This window comes from Akebia trifoliata, chromosome 12 (genome assembly GCF_017979445.1).
Source record: "Akebia trifoliata isolate Shusen 1 chromosome 12, ASM1797944v1, whole genome shotgun sequence".
NCBI lineage: Eukaryota > Viridiplantae > Streptophyta > Magnoliopsida > Ranunculales > Lardizabalaceae > Akebia > Akebia trifoliata.
Genome location: NC_141386.1, coordinates 14,854,873 through 14,880,601, shown reverse-complemented (window position 1 = coordinate 14,880,601; position 25,729 = coordinate 14,854,873). Strand labels below are relative to the sequence as shown.

At 40.4% G+C, this 25,729-nt stretch overlaps 1 protein-coding gene across 7 annotated transcripts in view; it reads right to left on the bottom strand.

Moving 5' to 3' along the window:
* The window catches only part of DXPS3 (1-deoxy-D-xylulose 5-phosphate synthase 3), a 71,794-nt gene that overhangs the window by 45,367 nt on the left and 698 nt on the right, over positions 1-25,729 (bottom strand). For 2 of the 7 annotated variants that reach the window (XM_086419253.1, XM_086419251.1), the window contains exons 2-7: positions 21,806-21,925; positions 21,550-21,714; positions 21,119-21,269; positions 20,468-20,736; positions 19,554-19,827; positions 18,501-18,814 (exon numbers count right to left, since the gene is read on the bottom strand). In XM_086419253.1, the coding sequence (XP_086275379.1) occupies positions 18,501-18,814; positions 19,554-19,827; positions 20,468-20,736; positions 21,119-21,269; positions 21,550-21,714; positions 21,806-21,925 (1,293 nt within the window). The other 5 variants (XM_086419254.1, XM_086419255.1, XM_086419252.1 and 2 more) reach the window with 5 other exon arrangements.

Sequence of the window (25,729 nt, the reverse complement as noted above, 5' to 3'; positions counted from 1 at the left end):
GACCATGAGATCTCCTTGGCGTAGATCGTGAAGAATACTTTCAATAGCGAATAGTTCGGATGAGTTATCAAAGCTAGAATACGTTTCTTTGGCTGCGTCCCAGATATCCTTTGCGGTCACATACAATAGGAAATTTTCTCCTATTTTGTTTGTCATTGAGTTGATAAGCCAGGACATCACCATGTTGTTCTCTAACTTCCATGTTCTGTACTTTGGATCTTCTTTGCTTGGTGGGACTGCTACTTCGGTGAGGTGGTCATCTCTTCCCCTTTCGCAAATGAACATCATTACTGATAGTGACCACTGAAGATAATTCTGTCCATTGAGTTTGTGCCCTGTAATGGGCAGAAGATTGCCATCTGATCCTCCATTGCTGCCTGTGGCTGAGGTTTCAAGATGGGAGGTGACTTCGGAGAAGAATTGACTTTGCCGAGCCATTGTCATCCCGTATTTTGTCATCTTCTAAGGTAGCTCTGATACCATGTTGTTTTTAGAGAAGAAAAAATTATCTTAATTAATAATGATAAAATGTACAACCCGTATATATAATGGAAGAAAGAAAAGTTCATTTCACTATATTCGGTAACAAGATACTAATTACCACCAAATCAACCAAATACAAATATAGGAAACTACAAAATAGGAAACAAACTAATAAAGATATCAGGAATTTTCCAGAATCTCCTTATTCCTAAATTAATGTAGTCAACTAATAATAAAATCAGAATTGCTGCAGCAGTATCCCTGAAAATCAGGGATCGGATATTTCCACATCTTTCAACTACCTTCAACCTACAACTCACCATTTCTTCAACATAGACTAAGAATTGGTAGGAGAATCAAGAAAGAAAAGTATTCCTCAAGACTAGAGCTTCAAGAAGGTGTTCTATATCACCATTATCAGCATACAAAGCTTAATCAGATTTTGGAGGTAAAAAGTTTTATCAAAAGTTTTGGAGAAGAACTAGTAAGAATCATTAAAGGGAGAGAAAAAGTCAGGTACGAATTCATTCATTCTTATATATAGTTGTAGTAATCTTGTTATAAATATTATTTAATGTTTGTAGAGGGAAATAACCGCACAATTATCTGAGCCGTACACGTGTTCAGGCCGATTAAGTGGTACCATGCGCAGATCAACATATGGGCGCTACCTCGCAGCAGGGCAGGTCTATGCAGAGATCTCCTTAGCTTGGTTAGAAGGGCAACACAGCACTGAATGAAACTTGGTCTACCAAATAGGGCAAACCTGGTCAAAGAATATCCATAATCCTAATATGCACACATCAAGCCCAGAAGATTTAGAATGAGATCTCCCCAGTATAACATAACCAATCCAGAAGATCCCCATACTGTTTGTGGATCCACAGAATCAAGGAATTCCCCGAGATCACCGCCCGTGAGAAGGGAAAACCCTGATTCACAGCAGGGATCCATAAATAGCACAATGAGCACTGAAAAAGGGATCTTTTTGGCGGGTTGGAGGTCTAACCAGTACTTTAGACTATTCCTCTACTTCTCTAACTTACGAGTCGGAGTGATTTTGGCAGGTACCACGCCAGCAAGAAGAAGGAAGTAACATGAGCAACTTCGGATCAGTGAGGCAGAGTCCATCAGCACCGTCCATCGGATTCTGACCGCACAGAACTAGCACCATTTGTGGGAAAACCAATAACATATTGATTTCAATCGAAACAATAGTGAAATCCACAAGAACCACCTAAGTCAATGCACCCCCACCCATGGCACTAGCCATAGATGTTCAACTGTTGGCAATGCTAGAAGTCATGAGTAAACAACAAGAAGAAGGTGGATGACTTAGACGAATAGAATCGGAATCTAAGTCAAGATCTCGATAACCAGCAACCAACAAGACAAGATCTCCCACCAAGAGATCCTCAGCCTCCTGCTGAAGATGATTGTGCTTCAAATACAAAAGGAAATGCTCAACCGTTGATCCTAACGGGAGAAAAAGGGACAAAAGTTGCTACTACAACTACTCGAGCAGAGCCCGCAATGGGTCTAACTCAAGAAGAAATCAGAGAGATGATCTGGAAAGAGGTGACGATGAAGAGTGTTGATATTGGCACAGTAACAACGCAAACTATCAGGGAGATTCAGAAGTCTCCCTTTACAGCGGAGATCTTGGCAGAAGAAATTCCGAAAAATTTTATGCTGCCACGCTTCACCCCTTACTCAGGGACGAAAGACCTAGTGAAAGCATCTTTTCCACTTTCGGCAGATGCTTGCCTTGTGGGAAGGAAACGAAGGACTAATGTGCAAACTGTCCCCTTCTAGTTTGCAGGGGAACGTGTTAACATGGTTCCACAAATTGCCATGTGGATCAATAGCTTCTTTCGATGAGCTTTGTATTGCCTTTATAACACATTACATTGGCAACAGAAAGAGTGGCGAAGACATAGATGCTCTGCTCAGTGTGAGAATGCAGTTCAGGAAGAGCCTCAGAGAGTTTACGAAGAGATTCAGGGAAAAAGCAATGTCCTTGGAAAGTTGTGATGAGAAAACGGCCGTTGTGGCATTCAGAAACTTTTTGCCATCTGGCTTAGGATTATATAGGTCTCTTGTGAAGAAGAAACCAGAAGTTTTAAGCGAACTATTTGAAAAAGCAGAAAAGTATATTCGCTTGGAAGATGATCCCCGGGATTCGACCGGAAAGAGTAAAGTGATACATGCTGTGGTGAAGCCCAGCAAGCAACACCAGCCACAACAACAAAGTAGAAAAAGACTACTCGAGCAGGACAGAAAACAAAGGAGTGAGGGGACTATTTTTCTATGGCTCCTAGAGAGATTTGCCGCTCATCGCAAATGAGCCTTATTTTAAATGGCCAATACCACTTCCTCGAGATTAGATAAATCAAGATGAGCGATACTGCGAATACCACAAGGTGCAGGCACACACCACCAACAGATGTCAGGCTTTGAGAAGGTTTCTGCAAAGGTTGGCAGAATAGGGCAAACTGAGAGATTTGCCCAGAAGACAGGAGAAGAATCAACCCCAAGACAGGAACCAGAGGCCTGATCAGTCACCTATTGAAGGGCGGCAGTAATACATTTTGTCTTTAAGCAAGAGAGTGGAAGGTCAGGCCAGAGCAGGGCTGACGAAAAAATCAAGAGACGACAAGCAGAACACCTTGCTCACATCTATACAGCAAGAAGCGGGCTTACAGAGCAGATAGAACCCTATGGAGAGTAGACCGTAACTTTTAAGGATAAGGACCTAGAGGGGGTAGTAAGGCCCCATTATGATGCACTGGTGGTAACCCTCCAGATGGGCACCTTTACTCTCAAGAGGGGGCTAATCGACAGCAGCAGTTCTGTCGACATTCTATATGCTTTTACCTTTCTGAAGATGGGTCTTAGCATAATGTGTTCACCCCAGCAAGAGCACCTCTGATTGGGTTCGACGGGAGAACCAACCAACCCTAGGGAGAGATAGTCTTGCCCGTGTAGGCAGGGCCAACAACCTTGATGACTAAGTTCATGGTCGTCAAAGCAAGTTCCCCTTACAATGCCATCCTGGGCAAGTGGTGGACACATGAGATGAGAGCTATTCCCTCAACATACTACCAGGTCCTGAGGTTCCTAACGCCGCAAGGTATGTGGCATATACGAGGAGATCAGGTGGCTGCCCAGGTGTGTACGTTGGACAAGGAGGAGCTCTCCGAAGATAAGGTCCAGCAATAATAGTTACAGTGGGGGGGAAACCGAACCTGGAGAACCCCTATACCTAGAGAACATCCAGATGGTGGATGTAGGGGAAGGTAGGCAAATCGAAATAGGAGTAGAACTGGCATCAGAAAAGTTGAAAGAGCTAACAGACTGCCTAAGAAGGAACCGGGACGTTTTTGCCTAGTCCATAGAAAAGATGCCATGGATCAACCTAGAAATGATATGCCATCACTTGAACTTGGAATCAGCTATCAAGCCAATAAAACAGAAACTAAGGAGATTAGCACCGCGATTTAGAGAAGCAGAAACGAAGATATGAGCAAGCTGATCAGAGCATGGTTCATCAGGGAAGTGTAGTTTCCTGATTGGATAGTGAATTTCGTGACAGTGCCGAAAAAGAATGGGAAGGTTAGAGTCTGTATAGACTTTACAAACCTAAACAAGGCCTGCCCTAAGGATAGTTTTCCTATGCCGAGGATAGACCAACTGGTGGATGCGACTTCAGGCCACGAAAAGTTGTCCTTCATGGATGGCTATTTTGGCTACAATCAGATACAGCTTAACCTGGCAGATCAAGAGAAGACAGCCTTTATCACTGAGCAAAGGCTCTACTATTACAAAGTTATGCCCTTCAGGCTGAAAAACGCAGGGGCCACTTATCGATGGCTAGTAACAGAACTCTTCAGGGATCTGTTAGGCAAAACTGCAGAAGTCTACATTGATGATCTACTGGTGAAGAGTAAGAAGGAAGATCACATTGCTGATCTAGAGGAGGTCTTTTCTCGAGTGGGAGAAATTGGGATGAAGCTCAACCTGGAAAAGTGCATTTTCTCGTTAACTTCGGGGAAGTTCTTAGGCTACCTAGTCACGAAAAGAGGTATAAAAGCCAACCCAGACCAGATCAGAGCACTACTAGAGATGCCCTTCCCGAAAATGCAAAAACAAGTTCAGAAGTTAGCAGAAAGAGTAGCAGCCTTTAATCAATTCATTTCCAGATTTTCAGATAAGTGCAGGCCACTGTACTAATTGTTGTGGAAAATTACCAAGTTCGAATGGACAGAGGAGTGTGAGCAAGCCTTCACAGAGTTGAAAAATATCTGGACAGACCGCTATACTCTCCAAACCAAAAATAAGAGAGGAACTAGAACTGTACCTAGCTATTTTAGAATGCGCACTCAGTTCAATCTTAGTTAGGGTTGGAACAGCGACAGAACGGCATATCTACTTCTTAAACAAGACCTTCACCGATGCCGAGACACGCTATTCTAAACTTGAGAAGATGGGATTAGCTCTAGTTTACACAGCATTGCGCCTAAGACCGTACTTCTAGGTGCACCGAGTGCAGGTCATCACAAAGTACCCCTTGAAGTCTGTCTTAGGAAAGACAGAAGGATCGGACAGACTGGCAAAGTGGGATGTACAACTAGCAAAATTTGGGCTTGAGTATAAGCACAGAGTTTCACTGAAAGGCCAAGCAGTGGTAGATTTTCCAGTAGAAAAAAAAAAACAGATTTGTTGGTAGAAGAGTTGGAACATGCTGAAGAAGGGCAAGAAACGCACAACCATCCAGGGTGGAGAGTCTACGTGGATAGCTCTTCAAACTTAGAAGGACCAGGAATAGGAGTGATGTTGATCACTCCTGACGGATCCAAGATAGAGAAGATGGTAAGACTGAGATTCAGAGCATCAAACAATGAAGTAGAGTATAAGGCAATGTTGTTCGGCCTCAATTCATTGGCAGGACTGGGCGTAATTGAGGCAATAGTCTACAGTGACTCGCAGCTAGTAGTTAATCATGTCAACGGGACGTTTGAAGCACGAGATCCCAGGATACAGTTCTATCTGGAGAAAATCAAGTCTGCCATATTTTGAACAAGGGACATCAAAGTAGAGTTTACAGCGGACAGACAACATGCATGCAGATGCCCTAGCCTACGTAGCCTCAATGTTGGCAGGACAAAACAGGAGAGAACTACCATTGGGATACCAGGAAAGACCTACGATAGATGAGCCGAAATTAGTCATTATGGTAGCTGCAGCAGGAGATCAAGGGTAGATGAGCCCAATCCTCGCCTTCCTGGAGCTAGAAGAGTTGCTCGACAATCTTAAAGAGGCAAGACGAGTCAAGAACAGAGCAGAGAAGTATACTGTCCTGGATGGGATTCTGTACAAGAAATCAGTAAGAGGGCCACTCCTACGTTACCTAAAGCAAAAGGCAAAAGAAGTGTTTAACAAGATCCATGAAGGGGATTGTGGAAATCACTCAGGAGCAAGGTCTTTGGCCCACAAAATACGTTTTCAAAGGTAATTCTGACCGTATTTGCAAAAAGACGCACTCTGCACGTCAAACATTGCGATAATTGCCAGAGACATGGGAAGATAATCCTACAGCCAGCAGTGCAGCTCAATTCTCTCACCAAGTGGTCGTTTGCCCAATGGGGAATTGATTTAATAGGCCCGTTGCCCAGGGCACCAGGTTACCCAACTTTCCTGCTAGTGGCGACAGATTACTTCACCAAGTGGGCGGAAGCACCCCCTCTACCCAGAATACACCAATAGTAAGTACAAAAGTTCCTATGGGAGAACGTAATTTGCATGTTTGGTCTGCCACACACTATAATCTCAGACAATGGGAGACAGTTTGCAGAAGAGTAGATCAAAGATTTTTACAGAAGGCATAGGATAACACAGTTATTTTCCACGTCACAGTATCCGCAAAGCAACGGACAGGCTGAAGCAACCAACAAGGTCCTGATAGACACGCTAAAAAAGAGGCTGGGAGAAGCAAAAGGAAGATGGACAGCAGTATTACATGGCGTGTTGTGGGCCTACAAAACAATTGCCAAGACCTCCACAGGAATGTCTCCGTTCACCATGGCTTATGGAATGGAGGCAGTGATTCCAACAGAAAATAGCTTCCTCACAATAAGATCCAGAGTAGTGCAGACTAAGCAGAACAACCAGTAGACAATCGCAGAACTGGATTTGCTGGAAGAGAAGCGAGAAGAAGCATTGATAAGGCTAGAGAGCTATCATAAGAAGCTGCAAAGCTATTTCAACAAGAAAGTTCGTCACAGGCAGTTTAAAGAAGGAAACTTAGTGCTCCGATAAGTATTCCAGAACATAGGAGAGCAGAACAGCGAAAAACTGGGCGCTAACTAGGAAGGGCCATATGAAGTAACAAGAATAGGCCAGAAGGGAGTTTATTACTTGATTCCAATGTCCAGTCAAGAGCTGCCTAGACCGTTGAATACATGTAACATGAAAACATACTATCAATAAATACATCTTTTTGGATCGCTAGTAGCTTGCGCACAGATTTAACACTAAAATTGGATCTCACCTGGATCCGGGCCTACATGGGTCTTTTTTGCCATAATTGGTAGGGTAAAAAGCTGGTCGGGACCCTATTCTGACGAGAGTAAAATTGTCACGCCCCGAAATCCAACACGAATCCCTATGATTCATCAGTCAAAATCTCGAGGTGTAAGGTAACCAATCACACAACCTGCTAGAACAATCACAAGTAATAAAACTTATGAAAAAGAAAATATACGCCTCAATAGCTGAATAATCTGAAAGGGGAAGGATAGGGTGAGTAATGGGGAAATGTTATTCAGCAGGATGAACGCCGTTCTAACAACGAGTCATACATGCACGAGTAATCATTTGAACAGTTAAATAATGCAAATTTTTCATAATGTAACATATGATAAATGTCTAAGCATACTCAAGAAACAGTTAAATAATTTCAACCTATCATTTATATCATTTAAAGTAACCTATGCATCTTTCAAATAAAAACATCTATCAAACATCACAAAAATAAGGAAAAGATACATAATAAGAATACGGCAGTGTAGTCGATAAGAGAGCAGAGAACACGCCGATATAACCACCTCTACAATGACAATTCGTTATTCCAGACTTTCAATCCGACGTGGAATCCCATCGTTATAATCTGATTTTGTGGCCGGTCTAGCATACCACAGTTGGATGACCATTTATCCGGCTCAGACTGGCCATTGACCAAGAACCCAATACTGAGTTCAACTAACGGTGAAGTCGACCATTTGACAACTACAGACTAACAATAATCACTAACTTGCCCAGTAGACCTCTCGCGTCAAAGCCTATTAAGAGGTAATGCATGTGAACCCCGCCTACCTCTACACTATACAAAGACCGCCTTTACACACAACGTTCCCCAGGAAATAAGTAGGAAAAATTCCCGGATCTCTTAAGCTGTAATATGCTCTAAGGTATCCCATACTACCGAAGAGTATATGACATATAATGCTATCCTAGATTGACTCGCCGCTTCCGGATGCCCAGCAACGCGTTACTCTTTATGGGTTTTCTACGAACCTTTACTGGTAAACAAAATAGTTTATTTTGTATATAATATATCATTTCTTTTAATCGAAAATACAAACAAAGTCTGGTAGTGCCCTCCAGTAACAGTTATCTGTCATTTCCATCCATCAACCATCTCATCCCTCTATCTATCTATCACGTTTTACATGGCATGGCCACTACGTAGAACTGGAGGCACTGTCCCATTAATCAATCGAGAACATACGTTCTCTCTATCCATCCATTAATTAAATCGATCAATCTATCATCTAATTTCCTACATATCTATTAAAGTAATTTCACCTTTAAAGTAATTCGAAATCCATAGAGCATCAACCAATTCCATTCGGTGGTTTTGATTGAGTCGAAAGACTCAGGAACAAAGATAAAACCATAAGATGTAAAAGCTGAAAATCTGTGAAAATTTGGCTAAGTGTTGAAAAAATGATTTTTCAAAGTCGAAATTGAAAACGGGTTATGTCTTTTTTTTTTATACAACCATTCCCAACGTTTCGAAATGGGAGGGGTAAAATCTTCATTTTATTAAAGAACTTAAAGTAATACTTAACTGTTTTTAATGAAATAAAGGTAAGAAATGGGTATACATACTATATGGAAGCAATAAAAAAAAAATTGGAACCAAACTCAACATTCGAATACTTTCCGAATTGCTGATTTTTCGTCGAAACTCGACCAAAATCGATCCAAACCTTATACTACTCATAAAATGCATAAAATACATCAAATAAATCAAATGAACTAAAATAAATAAATAAATAGTCATGCAAACATGATCCAATATGTTCAAATATGTATAAATGTGATGAAATAATTGATCTATCGAAGATCACATGGATTTTCTATTAAATTATTGCATAACTAGAAGGTAGAAGGGAAGGCAACCTACTTTGAGTTATATTCGACGGTTGAACGGAGTTTAAGATCACCTCTGGCCAATCTCCAAATTTTTCCTCCGGCGAAAATCGAATTTCTTTTCGCCCACGTGTAGCCCTTGACGACGTGCACAACTTTCCTTTTTGCAACAAAGCTTGAATCATTCTAGTTCGGTGATTCTAGTTCGGTGTAGATCTGAGTTGCAAATTTTGAAGGAAAAGGGATGAGTTTTGTTTGGAGAGGAGAATAAGAAGAAATCAGATTTTTCTAATAGAATTTAGATATTTATAACTTAAGTGGGACGTAAGCGTCATTTCGGGAGTTATTTTTCCCAAATGCCGATTTAGATAATCTTATACTCTATTTCGGGTTATTTTTCGATGCGAATCTAATGGTATGATCAGATTCCTCAAATTATATCTCTAAAGTGTCGTTTACCTATTTGGTAAATATCTAAAGCGAAACTCAAGGATTTTGTAATTTTTTCGTCTGAACTCGAATTCGAACGTGTTTACAGGGTAAAGTATGTTTTTTGATCATTTTGAATTCAATGACAAAGTCAAATTTCATTAAAGATGGACAAAATAAAATCTAAGTATTTTACCTTAAGTCCTTCAGTTAGAATTTCTTCAAATTTCACTATTTTATTTTCTCGAGATACTAATTAGAATTCGGGATATTACAAAAATAACACTGAAGACAAATCCCACCTGGATCCAGGCCTACGTGGGTCTTCTCTACCTTAATTGGCAGGGTAAGAAGTTGGTCGGGACACTCTAACGAGCGTAAAATAGCACTGAAAACGGATCCCACCTAGATCTGGGCCTAAATGGGTCTTCTCTGCCTTAATTGGCAGAATAAGAAGTTGGTCGGGGCCCTACTCTGACGAGAGTAATTTAGCACTAAAGATGGATCCCACCTAGATCTGGGCCTACATGGGTCTTTTCTGCCTTAATTAGCAGGGTAAGAAGTTGGTCGAGGCCCAACTCTAACACGAGTAACGAAATACTACTGTGGATTCCACCTGAATCCGGACCTATGTGGGTCTTCTCTACCTTAATTGGCAGAGTAAGAAGATGGTCGAGGTCTTACTCTGTCACGAGTTCAAGAGCACTGAAGATGGATCCCACCTGGATCCGAACATACGTGGGTCTTCTCTGCCTTAATTGGTAGAGTAAGAAGTTGGTCGGGGCCCAACTCTGATACAAGTAACAAAACAATAATGTGGATCTCGCCCGGATCCGGACTTACATGGGTCTTATCTGCCTTAATCGGCAAAACAAGAAGCTGGTCGGGGTCCTACTCTATCACGAGTTCAAGAGCACTGAAAATGGATCCTACCCAGATCCGAGCCTACGTGGGTCTTTTCTGCCTTAATTGGCAGAGTAAAAAGATGGTCGAGGTCCTACTCTGTCATGAGTTCAAGAGCACTGAAGATGGATCCCACCTGGATCTGAACCTAGGTGGGTATTCTCTGCCTTAATTGGCAAAGTAAGAAGCTGGTCGGGGCCCAACTCTGATACAAGTAACAAAACAATAATGTGGATCTCGCCCGGATCCCGACTTACATGGGTCTTATCTGCCTTAATCGGCAAAACAAGAAGCTGGTCGGGGTCCTACTCTATCATGAGTTCAAGAGCACTGAAGATGGATCATGCCCGGATCCGAGCCTACGTGGGTCTTCTCTGCCTTAATTGACAGAGTAAGAAGCTGGTCGGGGCCCTACTCTGCCACGAATACAATAGCACTGAAGATGGACCCCACCTGAGTCCAGACCTACGTAGGTTTTCTCTACCTTAATTGGCAAAGTAAGAAGTTGGTTGGAGCCCTACTCTGGCACAAATAAATTAACACTAAGTTAGACTCATTCTAGAGCCCGGTTCTTGCAACTCTCCTCTACTTTAACAAGTAGAGCGAAGAACTGGACCATGTTCTACCCTAAGTGACAGAGCAAAGAGATTTGTTTAGCAGAAAAACAGATCATAAAAGACATCTACCTATAGGTAGGAAAGAAGTTGCTGAAAGACTGCACTTTGCCTTAGATAATAAAAATGCTGAAGTACAACCGTTTCAGGAACAAAGAAATAAAAGCTAAGTTAGAGCCTCCTTGAAGGACAGTAACTCAAAGGTACCTCCCCAAAATTTATCAAAAGGTTCCACCTAAATAAAACTTACACAAGGTAGAACCTGGGGAGATGAGGTAGTAAATATGAGCAGTTCAAGCAGTTTAGTAGTGGAATGTGCAGCGCAAACAGTGGGAATAGAGTTCACATTAAAGGCAGATTAACAGTTGGCTTAAGTAAAGCAAGCAATGCAAAGAAACAGATCTGCTAGAGTCTTTAAGTAAAGCATAATGTTAAAATTTATGCTAAGTTAGAAAGTAGACTAGCAGATTGTATACGCAGCGTACGCAGTATGAAGAAGTGAAGTTTTATTTTAAAGATAGAACAGTAGTTGTGTGAAAAATAAATTCTCATTAATAGCAAGAGAAAGTACAAGAGAAGTCCCAAAAATGGGATAGTACAAAGAATAGCAGCAAAAACAACAGAGTATAGTAGAAACCAATTAGCAGATCTTCATTCAGTGGTAGATGACTAGTTGGCAAAAGTCTCAACAGCAAGATTCGGAAAGTCGATCTCAGCAATAGGGTTTGGAGGGTCAACTACCTCATCCTGATCAATAACAATAACAAGGGCAGGAGGCAGGTCAGGGGTCAGATCACTAGCCTGAAAGAAGAATTAGTCGTTTTGGCTTGGTCCACAAGTCTATGGTATGCTCAACCTCCATAAGCTCACTAGAGACTCGGTCTAGTTGGAAAGGTGGGATTCACCCAAAACACCCAGACCAACTGGGAATCTCCTTGATAGAAGAATCAGTAGGACCTTCATCCTCTTTGTCCTCCTCCTCCTCCTCCTCGTACTGAAGACGAGCAACCTCAAAGCCTTCATGGTAAGCCTTAGAAGAGGTTTCCTCTACCAACTGAGAATATTGGGCTTGCAATTGCCCCAACAGTCTCTTGGTCTCAACATCATCTTCCTTGGCTTGAGCTGCCCTAACCGTCTTGATGCCAGCCCTAAGGGAGCCTAGCTCAAGCTTTTGCTACCGAACCTTCTCTTGGAGATCCACAAGCTCAGCGTCTCTCCTCTGTACTCTCTCTTTCTAGCTGGCCAGTTCCAATTGAAGAACACCCTGGAGATCTGTCAGCTTCTTATTAGTGGCCTCCAAGTCCAAGTTAGCCTCCATCTCCTCTTTAGCCTCCTGGGAAAATTGGCTAAAAGAGACCAGCTCAGCCTGGAACAGAGTAATATTTTCCTCATGCTCCCTAGTCAGAACAATCACTTGGTCCTCAGCCTCACGCCATTTTAGGAAAGTCAAAGTTCCATAGACGTTAACCTACGAGAAGAATAAAGCAGTTAAGTGAATAAAGCCTGAAAAGTAAAAAAACAGAATAGGAAGAGTAGAGAATAATCTGATAGAGGCCCCATATACAAACCAATTGAAGCCCAGGTCAGCATTGACCCGGTCCACAACATCCCAGTCCTTGAGAGAAATGGATTGAGAGAGCAGAGAAGCAGCAGCGATAGGGCTCTTCACCCCGCAGCTCTTATTGTGAACGTGGAAACGAAATCAAATGATATTATTCTCGTTCTCACCCTAGAGGAAGGCCCCGCGACCCCTCCAAGAGAATGCAGCTTCCTCCAGAGGAGTCCTACGGTGACTGACACCTTCTTGATCAAACTCCTCTAGAGGGGAAGGACTCCTCAAACTCTTCCTGATCAACCTGCGCTTCTTGCGCGGTTGGAGATCAGGGACAGGGCTTTGTTCCCTGATGGCATCCGAGCTCTGCCCTGCCTGAGCCTGAATTTCCTCAGGAAGCCTAATAGGGATAGTAACAGCTACAGTAGCAGTCGCAATAGAAACAGAAGAAGAGATGGAAGCAGGAACAGCCTGCCCTTCATGCACTAAGGCCAGTGAGCCTGCTTCTCTAGTGAGGATGGAGTCTCAAGAGGCCAGACTCTTCTTCTTCTTCTTAGTCGAGTCAGTGGGAGGAGCAGTCCTGATGGCAGAAGAAAAAGAGAAAGGGAACTCCGAGAGGTCAATGTTCATGGCGTTGGAGGACCCTGAGAGAATTGGAGGTGAAGGAATACCGAAAACAGAGGCCAAGGAAGGATCAAGATCTTCTGAGATCTGTTTGGCTTGATCAAGGGAAGCCTAACCAAATAAGGCCCGTCATGTAGGTGGCCGAGGGAAAACAGAGGCAAGGGGAGAAAGGAAATCTTCTGAGATCTGCTCAGCCTCATCAAAGGAAACTCGCCGTGCAAGTGGCCGAGGCAAATCAGAAGGGAAATCTTCCATCATCACCCCCTCAGCAGCTCTGGTTTGGAGGTCCACTGTCACTAGCCTCTAATCTTTGGATGTTCTACACTGCTCTTTCCTAGCCTTAGCAGCAGAAAGGACAGAAGAATCTGTGAAGAAAAAGAAAGCAAAAGTTAGAAGCAAATTAAGTTGCAGACAGAATAGACGAATGAGACACAGCCAGAAACCTAAAGTTAGTCTAACCCTGGAAGGTCTGAGGGACTCTAAATCCCTCATGAGAAACGCCAGGGGTGAACTCCTTGTTCTCGGAGATAAACAGGGGGTCCTTGTACCACCCTTTGTCAGCACTGGAGAGAAAATGAGCCAGTACCACTACTGCACTCTTGGAGGACAGCGAGTAGTACCCCGGATGTTGGGGGATAGCCTTCAAATTGTATTTGGAGAGGAAGTCATTGAGGGTTATGCCCATCTTCTTCACAATCTCCACCAAATGGTAGAAATTGTCAGACATTTGGCCTGGGGCCCAGTTTATTTTACTTAGTACCTCCCTAAGGAAGGGAAAGAGAGGGTAGCCAGTCTTAATTTGGTCGGCATAAACTATAATTTCCCCCTGACGGAATTCGCCAAGATTTTTGGGGTCATCACAGACCCGAAGAGACATAGAGGCAGGGATATAGAAACCCCTCCGAAGTTGGGTTATGTTAGCAGCCATTGAGAAAGTAAATTTGCAGAAAAGAGAAGTGAAGGAAAAAAAGGTTACCTCAGTTTGATAGAAGTAAGAATAGCAGTGAAGCAAAAAGAAAAATAGGAAGAATTTTTCGCAAAATGCAGAAAAACGAAGTTACAGAGAACAATAGCACAGTAAGAGAGAGAATGAGCACTAAGTCTCCTATTTATAAGAAAGAATAAAGGAGTACATACACCTAAGAGGACAGCCTAAATTCAACCTAAACGTTGTAGTTTGAGGGTAGTGCAGATGGTAGTGGGGCACGTGGACAGACACAGATGAAGATTGACTCATCTTAGCCGTCAGAGATGATTTGAAACGGCGTTGCATTAAATGCGTCGATTCATTGAGGGTAGAAGTAATTATAGAGAATCAAGGCAGCTAGTGAGAAAGAGATTACGTGCCTTGAGAAGACGGAAAGACTTCGCGCCTCCTCGAGAAGGGGTAATTGTAAAGGGAAATAACCGTGCAATTATCTGAGCCATACACGTGTCCAGACCGATTAAGTGGTACCATGCGCAGATCAATATACGGGCATTACCCCACAGCAGGGTAGGTCAAAACAGAGATCTCCCTAGCCTAGCTAGAAGGGCAACACAGCACTGAACGAGATCTAGTCTGCCAAACAAGGCAGACTTGGTCAAAGAATATCCGTAATCCTGATATGCGCACATCAAGCCTAGAAGATCTCAGAGGAGATCTCTCCAATGTAACATAACCAATCCAGAAGATCCCCATTCCGTTTTTAGATCCACAGAATCAAGGAATTTCCCGGGATCACCGTCTGTGAGAAGGGGAAACCCTAATTCGCATTAGGGATCCATAAATAGCATAATGAGCACTGAAGAATGGATCTTTTTGGCAAGTTGAAGGGCTAACTAGTACTTTAGACTATTCCTCTGCTTCTCTAACCTAAGTGTCGGAGTGATTTTAACAGGTACCACGCTGGCACGATGAGGGAGTTGGGTCGACCTTTAAGGAGGCCACACACTCTAATGGTCTATGGCGTAGATGACCCACCCAGGGCATGGGCTGAAATCTGAGGCCTATCCTCATATGCAGACAATGAATGATCATCCCTGTCATGTTATCCCTCGACATCAAAGTCATCTGGTCAGTCGCCTTCCATGAGGAAGAGTTATTTGGTCTTGCATTGGTGTCCCGCTACAATTGCTCATCACAATTAAAACAAAGGCCTTTCTGTCGTTTTTTAGCCATCTCCGTTGGAAAGAGACGACGAATAAGGAGAGAAAGGGAGGGTTGCTTGCTCCCCGTTGGATATGAAATGGGGGGATAGGCAGAAATCGGAAGGAATTGTCCATTGGCTGTGCTATTTTGTCGACGTGAAGAAGACAACTTCTATTCAACTCATCTTGCTAAACCAATTGCTTTGTGAAGGGTTTCTAGACTACGAAGTTTTACATTGCCACGAATCTCATCTTTTAATCCACCCACAAAACCGTCCACAATGAATGGTTCAAGAACTTTTACAATCAAGTTGGCAAGACACTCACACTCATCATTTTTATTGTTGTTTCCAACGATATAATTACCTCCTACCCCCCTACATATCCTTCCTAAAATACTCAACCTTCTAACAATCATAATCACCAATGTTGTCGGCTTTTTCAAAAAGTCGTGATCGCGGTTTTATAAGTTGTCGATTAAATCGTGAAGTTTTGAAGAAGTCGCGTTTTAAACGAACTTCGCAATTCAATTATCCAATTCAAAAAAAATTTAAACCCAAGAGGATGTTTTAATAATTTAGCACAAAATTAAATGATTATGTTTTAATAAACATAACCTTCTCTAAAACTAAAATCAAACTCAAAACTCATAAATCAGAACAAAGCCCTAATTTTTTCTTCTATGATTTATTCTTATTGTTTGAAATAGGATTTGATGATATAAATGATTATACCACTTAGTAGAAAAAATTATATTGTTCTAACCCTATTTTGATATTTTCCCTTTTTTTTTGTTTTTTTTTTTTTTTTACTTTTTCCCTTGAAGACTTATTCCTGAACCCCAATTTGGTGACTATGGTAACAATAACCTAGATACCAACATAGCAACTTTCTAAGAGAATACAATTACCAAACATGACAGAGATAAAAATAAAGAAACTAAAAGATCCTAATTTTAGAAATAATCAATTGTTCTGATCCTCCACATGTGCATGAGAAAGGCAATTGAGATGACGTGGCAGCAATGACATGGAATTTCATCAATTTTCGTAAGAGATTTGGAGTTCCAAGAAGGTGACGTGGCTATTGTATGCATCTATCAAGAGAGGTAACCAAAGGGGATGTTTTAAGAAGCTTCACTCCAAGAAGGCGAGTCCATACAAGGTGTTGAAGAAGATCAGCTCCAATACATAGGTTTTAGAACTATCGGATGACTTGGAAATCAGTCCCATCTTCAATATTGAGGATTTGTTTCGATACTACGTACCTAATGATCCGGCTAATGGGACAAATGCTTGTTTGCCACCTATTCCTAAGTTAATGACAAGATTGAAGATGTACTTCAAGACAAGATTGTTTCTACTACAACATGCAGTATAATTAGTAGTTAGTAAAGTGGAAGGATCATCCACTTTCTGGACTCGAGTAGAAATGATAGGAACCAAGCCCTCAAGATGTATTCAAGGAAGAGAGCCTTGATATGGTTTCATTACGACTTTTAGTCATCATGGGTACTGGGGTAATTAGGTCTTTTACTTGGTTAATTAGTATTAGGAGAAGAGTTTTTAGTCCATGCGTATGAGGGATAATTTGGGCTGTTGTTATGTACAATAATAATAAGGGCATTTCACCCTTTTTATACTTCTTTTCAAGCCAAACGATTGTTGAGTTTAGTCCCACATTGAACACATTGCCTTGTCTCTCTCCTTATAAGATCCTGGGCCTCTCCACTCATTGCCAATTTGTTTTGAGTTGGACCCTCAAACTCATCATGGTATCAAAGCGGGCTTTTCTCTCCTCCACGCCACTCAGTTCATATCTCCACGTGTTTGACCTAGTCTGGCCCACACATACGAAGGCGTGTTGAGTTTAGTCTCACATCGGGCACTCATTGCCAATTGTCTCTCTCCTTATAAGATTCTAGGCCTCTCCACTCATTGCCAATTGGTTTTGAGTTGGACCCCCAGATTTATTATGGTATCAAAGCAGGCCTTTCTCTTCTCCACGTCACCTAGTTCATATCTCCACATGCTTTGGCCCAGTCTGGCCTACACGTGCGGGGGCGTGTTGAGTTTAGTCCCACATCGGACACATGTCTTTCTCCTTATAAGATCCTAGGCCTCTCCACTCATTGCCAATTATCACGGTGGGACAATCCTGGGTATCATGACCCTGGGCTATATATAAACCTGGGGCAATCCTCACCTAACAAGCCGGTTTGGTGAGGATGAGTTAGGCCCATGGGCTTCTACGCGGTAGCAGAGCGGGTGACCACAGGGATGTAGGAAACACATTACACGTGAGGGGGAGTGAAAGAGAGAGTCCCACATCGCCTAGGTATCATGGGGCTGTATATAAACCTGGGGCAATCCTCACCTTACAAGCCGGTTTGGTGAGGATGAGTTAGGCCCATGGGCTTCTACAATGATTAGACCTATAAGGGCTGGGCCGTAGGCTTATACAGAGTTATTTTCTGCAGTTTTGAGTTAATGAATAAGAAGAGAAATAAATTTCTACAGCCTTCATTCGTGTGAAACATTCAAAAACCCTAAGTGTGAAACCCATCCAAAAAAAAAACTAAGAGTGAAACCCATCAAAAAAAAAAACTAAGTGTGAAACGTAGGTCAGTTTGTGTGATTCAAACTGCAATTATCCTCTATTATTCCTGTTATAACTTTCTGTTATTTGGTAATTGAACTACAAAAACCAGAACAGCAACTCTTCTCTCCAGGTTCATTTTCTGCATCTAGCCCCATAGTTATCTATCACAATCATCACATGTACTATGTATATGTCCATGCCTTTATAAGTACAAATGTGTATGAGAAAACAGTATTGTCCGTCAAAAGTGAGTGGCATGTGTAAGTGGGCATGTCAAATGGTGTATATTAGTAACAAAGACAGTGACATGTTTATGTGTCAGTGTTAGTGTCACTGACAGGTACAAAGTGTCAGACACACTAAAACCCACAAAACAGATATGCTGACACATCCGTATCATTTACCCACTCAAATTAAGTATAAAATAGTAAGAATGTCTTCATGTAAACCGATTTACGTTAAAATATTATAAACAATAGATGGATAATAGCTGAACACAAATATATTGAAGATGTATTCATAAAGTATGTAAGTATATGTCTGACATGTGGGTCTGACATGGTATCTAACATGGAAAATCTTAGAAAATGGAGTGATTTAAATGATTGCAGGTAAAAACAAATTTATTTACAAAAGTAAAGCAAGAGAAAATTATATATTCATGCATACGGATGCACACTTGTATGAGATATGGCATGTAATCAATAAATCTATGTAATAAGGAGAACCTGATCATAAGCTCTCTGTAGAAAGGTGGATGGAATTACACAGAACGGCTTCAATCCCCCACATGACAAACCAGAGGCAAAAGTCACTGCATGTTGCTCAGCCATCCCAACATCGAAAAACTTGTCAGGAAATCTAGCCTGAAATGGATGAAGTGATGGATCCATTTGCATACCCGCATGAACAATCACGATTTCTTTGTCCCTCTCGGCCTCTGTAATCAATGCCTCCACAAAGCAATCACTATATGTCCTAGAGAGACTGCTATCAATTAGTTTTGGATAAGAGGGTAGCGCATCGAATTTAGACGAGCCTGCTTTATGTCACAAAAAGGGGGGAAATGTCATCAACCAAACACGTATAATCTATTTTTTTTATTTCAATTAAAAGGAAACTTGAACCAGGAAAGGAGAGCTGAAAGAAGCCATTAAGTGCCTTGCATGATCCATCATTTGATGTGTATCATAGTGGAAACCTACTACATGGAAAGTTAAACTTCCTTGGATGATAGTGATTATAGATGGTCTTCGGTCCTTTCACCAATTTCTTTTGATCATCGACCTAGGCCTCTCTAGGTAGGATACCATCAAATGATGAAGCATGACTCCTTGTGTATGTGCAGAATATATAATACACGGAGGGCAGCTTCTTTCTGTTCTCCACAACTGACTTGAGTAATCCTCTTATACTAACATAAAAAAAGTGGGAAAGCTAAGCAATCAAGATTAGGATACAATATCTACCATCAGAAAAAAAAAATTGAAAAATAGATGCCCAACTTGCATCTCAAATTATAGGTATTTTACTGTTCTCTGCAGTCAAGTAAGTTTCCACAAAAATTGGAAAAACTTAACTATCGGAAGCAAGTTAGTACAAAAATATTGAGTAGGACTAACCTGACTAACTTAGTAAGGAAAAAAGGCCTTACTAAGGCTCATCCACCATCAAAACAAAACCTCAAGATTGGCAACAAATCACGGTGTTTGTTTTAAATCTCGAGGTTTTGTTTTGACGGTGGATGAACCTTAGTAAGGAAAGTGTTTGCGAATAATAACCTTGTTGATGTTTTACTGACATCACACTTTTCTGGCCATCTTTTAACACCTCAGTTATTACATGAACCAATACAGGTCCTGTCGAATCCAAAGATGCGACTTCTTGGAGAACACAAATTAGATCTTCAATGTTGTGGCCATCAATCGGACCGATGTAATACAACCCAAGCTCTTCAAAAAGTGTTGATCCTGGAGGACCTATCATTCCACGTGCGTACTCGTCTACTTTTGCAGCCAATTCATGCATTCCCTTGCCTATTCTCTTAGTAACACCCTGAAAGCACCCCATGAAAGCAAAAGACAAACAGAAAAAAGAATGCCACATGGAATCAGCACATACACCATATTTTATTACGTCACTTACACAAAAACAAGGCTGCGTTTAAGGGCACCCACGAACTATTGAAAACTTAAATTTTGTACTTCAGTTTTACCATGATTAGAGCATCCCACCTATGTCAACATGTTCATGTCGGCATGGAAGGAGGCATGTCAACACTGGCATTTTGACATGCCTCTAGAAGATTTTTTGGCCTATGTCGACATTGACCAAGCAATGTCAACATGTACATGTTGACATAAAAATAAAAAATAAAAAAGTGAGTGAAATTTATTGTTGTGCTCAAATCATAGAAATAAGTTAAAAGGGTGCCCTTACTAAGAATTTGGGTGCCTTTAACACAGGCCAAAAATAAAACATTGGTTGAGTAGCACCCATTCCTTTTCTTTATTGATTGCAATTGATGGCATGGTCCAAGGGCCATTATGGCATGGAGTACTTTTATGCTATAATAGTCCTCAGGCCATAGACCTCCACAGCAGATTGCAAGTTTCCCCTTTTTTCTCCTTTTTCAGTCATCTTCTGAGTATATTTTAATCCAGAAATGTTTTAAGGAAAATCATCTAAAGCATACCTTAGCAGCCTCTCTAAATCTCCTAAAGGATTTACTGGATTGGAACTTGGTTAGAGTACTAGATAAAGCATTGATTGCCGTCTTGGGGCTCTCCTCTAGCTTTGGATGTAAAGAGTGCCGGCTATCATTTAAGATAACAACCATATTGGAATCCAGATACCCTGCATTGCTCATAGCCTCATAGACCTGTCCAGCCATAGTCGTGCCATTGCTGACCACAGTCACTATGCGGTCCCTTTTCCCTTTAATATCACGTGCAATAGCTATTCCTGAGATATCCACTTTACGTTTAGAATCTGTTTATTGATTTCCAAGTTCTATTCAGAAAACGGCAATGTAAAGTGACTAATTTTTTGTTGAGAGATTCTATTGCTACACCAACTTTTGCTAATGCCACACCAATTCATATGTAAATCACCAAAGAATTAGCACACATTTGGGTTGGCATTAGCAAAATTTGGTGTGGCAATAGAAGCTCTCTTTTTTGTATGAACTGAACTAGATACTCAACAATACATCCAAATCAAGTAATCTAAGCCAACTCAATGAATACGTTTGATATATTATTATTATACTCTACAAGACAACATTGGTCATTCTTTCATTGAAAATGAGGGAGAAGGAAAAGGAGAAGAAAAAAAGCAATATTACCAAGTCCAGCAGAAATACTGTTGCATCCATGTGCCGCTCCAAATGGGTCATATTCACTCTCAAAGCGAGATGTAAAACCTGAAAGACCATTCTTTTGTCTCAGTGTATGCATAAGGGACCGCCTTCCAGTGAGAATCTTATGCGCATATGTCTGTTCAATTATAGCAGGAGGAATTAATCTTATTGAAGAAAAAAATTTCATTTCAAAACAACAACATACAACTTAAGAAGGACCACATAGCTCAGTGGTGAGACCTTGTGGAGGTTGTTCTCAAGGTCTTAGGTTCAAACCCCTTCTTATGCTGGTCTGGGTCTGCCTCGACCTCGTTGACCTTTCAAAAATATATTCATATATACAACTTAAGGAAACAATTTATTCATTTCCTTTTTCATTATCTTATAACAATGGTTTGTGTAAAGTATCTTCCTACCTGTTCACCTACATCCCACAATATCTTGTCCATTGGGGCATTGAAAACATGGTGCAGTGCAACCGTCAGCTCCACTACAGCTAGACTCTCTTTAAGCGATCTCCGCATTTTCGACATTATAAAAGATAACTCTGATCGGAGCTCATCGGCTAATTGTTTCAGTTCCTGCATCATAACTATCCCAACTGAGTAGAAGAATTGTGATTTTTAAATACTCTGAGACATGTAAAAGTATCAAAAAGGTCATAATTCAAACCTTGGTAGACAAGTTCTTCAAGTGTATTGGGGTCTCAACCATATCTAGTATGGGCGTAGGAGCCTTCTCCCAGAAGAAATCACCAACATCAGGTAGAGCACTAACTCGATCAACAAGTCCCTGTGGCAAGGCAAATTGACCATAGCATTTATTAAAAACATTGGATGACTAAGATCATCTTACAGGATGATTTTTCCTATCTAGACCAGCATAAATGTGTGTCGGGTGCATGGATGAAGCATGGACATCTATATCACTGTTTTCCCTCCAAACTTTTAAAATCATTTTCTTTCGATTCAATTCAGGACATGATTTTTGGCGTAGGGACCATTGGAGGGGTATTGACCTTAGGTTCTCCCTTTGTTCCTGCCATAAGGAATGTAGATCTGAGATCCAAGTCACCTATGAAAATGTGGTTGGATTTGATACATTTCCTTTGATTTCATTGAGATTCAACTGGATTTGAAGCTCCATTCTTAGAAAATAATCATGAAGCAATTCAAATAAGTTAAATTAAATTAAAAAATAATAATCATGACTCAAATCTGGATCAGCAAATCTAAGAACTCCCACAAACTCTTGTTAGTTTCTTCCTTCAAAAAGAGTTGGAACATAATTTTTACAAAGTACGGGCACTCATCACCAAAAGTCTCTCTACACTACAAGTACAAAAAGAATAAAAATACAAAAATCCACTTTAAATCAATTTCTTTTTGTCCCAATCGCTATATAGTGATTTGGGTTAGCGATTTGGACACAAAATCTTTCCCTCTGAGTTCTTCAGTATTTATTTGGCAATCACTTATTCCCAGCTCCCATGCATTATACTCATTTTTGCATCTACACCCACCTTTGAGACCAAATGTGTCTGTTTCAGCTACTGACCAAATTCACTATATAGCATAAAGTCTCCTTGATGCTTTTTTTTTCATAGGTAAACCAGAAATATTTTAAAAAGGCGGTCAAGATGACCAACCAAAGGATGAAAGTCCCCTTGATCCATGTCCGCCGAAGAGGAGCTGAAGGGTGAGCATCAAAACCAGATGTAGAAAAACCCAGTGAATAGTGCCATGTAGCAAATAAAATTTCCAGCAACAAAGAAGTAAGAAAATTCCAAAAGAGACCAATGTCTAACACTAGGCCCATGAGCTATCAAAAACCAAGAAACTCTGAAGTGGGCTGAAATAATGAAGCTAGGCCCATGCACTATAGGAATCAGAAAAGAGAATCCAAGGAGCAAACAATCCCTCCCACAAGCAAGAACAGTCCCAATACTTGTAAAAATGTTCACACAGAACAATGAATACCATAAGACAAACCAAATGCCCATGAATAATAAAGGGGCTGAGGAAAGGAAGCAAGGCCCAGAAAATGTACTAGTTCCCTAGCAAAGCTAATATAGATAGGTTTGTCAACACTTATCTCAATACCTATGATCAAGTTAAGATGCGTAGAAGAAAGAAATCAGCAACATTGACTGAGTCAAATCAGTCAAAACCGAGTCAACTCGATCTAATCTTTGACCGGTCCTCAAGACCTAGTCCAACTTCTCTTAGGACTCATTCTTTTATTGAATTTCTATTTTTTAAGTTATTTAAGTAGTCCTAGTTAGTTTTCTATTTCAATTTTAGAAAGTTTGTTTTCCTAGTTAGTTTATAATTTGTTTTATGATTAAAATTTATTTTTATTATTTACCTTATAATTAAAAGTCCTTTTAGATGTCCAAATTGAGTTCTAATAGGATTAGAAGGTTAGTAATATGTTATAGATAAATTAGGAAGTTACTTTTTAATGTTTTAAAAGGTTTCTAAGTTGTAATGAAGGAGTTATCTATATAAGGAGCTCCAATAAACAAATTATGTGAGTTAGTTTTTTTTATATTGATTAATAAAAGAAAAAGAAGAAGAAAAGAAAAAGAAGAGACTCCTTCCCTTTCTTTGTTTTTTTTTATTTTGAACATAAGAACCCGATATTGGTTCTTAATTTTAGTGTTTGCGATTGATTTCCATCAATCTCAAACCTCGTTTAAAGTTTCTAATCTGTTTTGCTCGACATAGAGATTCTTCATTACTCATAGTTCTTGAGATTTCACTCTAGAACTAAATTTTTAACATAAGCTCTAGGTTTGTATGTTCTACCCTACATCAAAAGCCCAGAGCAAATCAAAAATGAAGTCATGATCTAAAAAATGTCTTAAATGTTGAATCCAATAAGTACACAGTCCAAAATGTGCATTCCACTAGCAGGGACCAATCTGAATAGATATCCAATGCCCAATCCAAAGGGTTAACAAATAACCAAAGCCCAAAAGAAGCCAAACTCAAACATCCAGAAGAGATGAGGATGTCCAAAAAAATGACTCATTGCATGTTAGTTTGTATCTCAAGGAAAAACACATTTGAAACAAATAAAAGGGGGAACTAAACAATTCCCCTCTTCAAGACTTACACCATCAATATGTTTTCTTCTATAGAAAATTACGGATCTCAGAGCCATGAAACAAGCCATCAACCATGAAAAATCTTCACAATCTTCAGAACAAAGGTAAGAGGAAACTTTACACAATTCATAGGCCATTTGGTTACTGTTAGCCTGCTTTGGTCCTTTATTTTTTTTTTTCATTTACTTATGAAGAATGAACATGTAGAAATAATAGTTGTAAAGAAACTATGGAAGAAGTATCCGAACAGACTGTAGATGCAAAGACAGAAATACAAAAAGTGGAACACCAAGAATAGTAGGGAGAAGAGAGTGTAAGAAATCTGGGGTTTGGAAACAAAAACCTTAGAAACACCAAAGAAAACCACCAGAAATTAGAAAACAAAACCCTTGAATCCAACGTAATCATCTCCTTAAGGGAAGAGAAGCATCAAATATTCAATGGGATAACACTAGGGATAAGGCTTTCTCCGAAAAATCCTTTTATAAATCCCTAGTATAGGAGGCGTATTGGTCAAACTGTCATTGTCTACCATTTGGAGTAAAAAAATTCCTTCAAAGGTATCATTTGTTAATATGGACCATTGTTTGTAACAAAAGTAAAACCTTAGATAACATTATGGGTCTTGGTATCATCTCGATCAACTTTGCACCATGTGCAAATCTTCGGGTGAGTCGATTAACCATATTTTAATTCATTGCAATGTTGCACGGGTTGTGTCTCATTGTATGGAAATTTTTCATTATTTTTCTTGTTCCCCTTTCTCAGTTCGATCTCTCTATGTTGACAATCTCAGAAACTTTGGGGAAGAGAAAAAAAAATTCTATCTTACTTATTGCCATTTGAAGTTTGTTGGGGTCTACCGAAGGAAAGAAACAACTGAATTTTCGAAGGAAATGAGCAATCGACCCAGGAACAAATTACATACGTTTTGAGTCTTCTATTTCTTTGGTACCAGCAAGTTGTTTGATGAGATTAAGGACATTTCCTTTCAAGGTCTATTGCTTAGATGGGATGAGATGTATAAGTTAGTGGGACAATAGTTTTGTAACATTTACTTTCCAATGATCACCTTGACCATCAACCACCGCTTTCCACTTATTAATGCATGATACATCTTAGGCCTTTGGAAAAAAAAAAAGATAGTCATGGATGGGTCACTGGGACTGTCTCCCCTTAGCTTGGTATTTTGAGCTGAAAGAGTGAATAATTGGTAAAATATGATATTCTTGCAGATTTTTTACTTCTTTGTGAAATATCATTTGGATACTCTACAAATACAAGACGGTGGTATGCAGAAAAACAGTAACAACATCCATTTTGAAGTGTCCAGATGCATCGTGGACAAGGCCTAGATATGTAATAAAATTTACAATTGAAAAAATAGTTTTGGACATCCATTTGGTCTTCAGCTCTGGTAATAAATGGGTTTCCCAAAGAGAAAGCTAAATTTATCAATTTCTACATAGCAGACTGATTGGGGA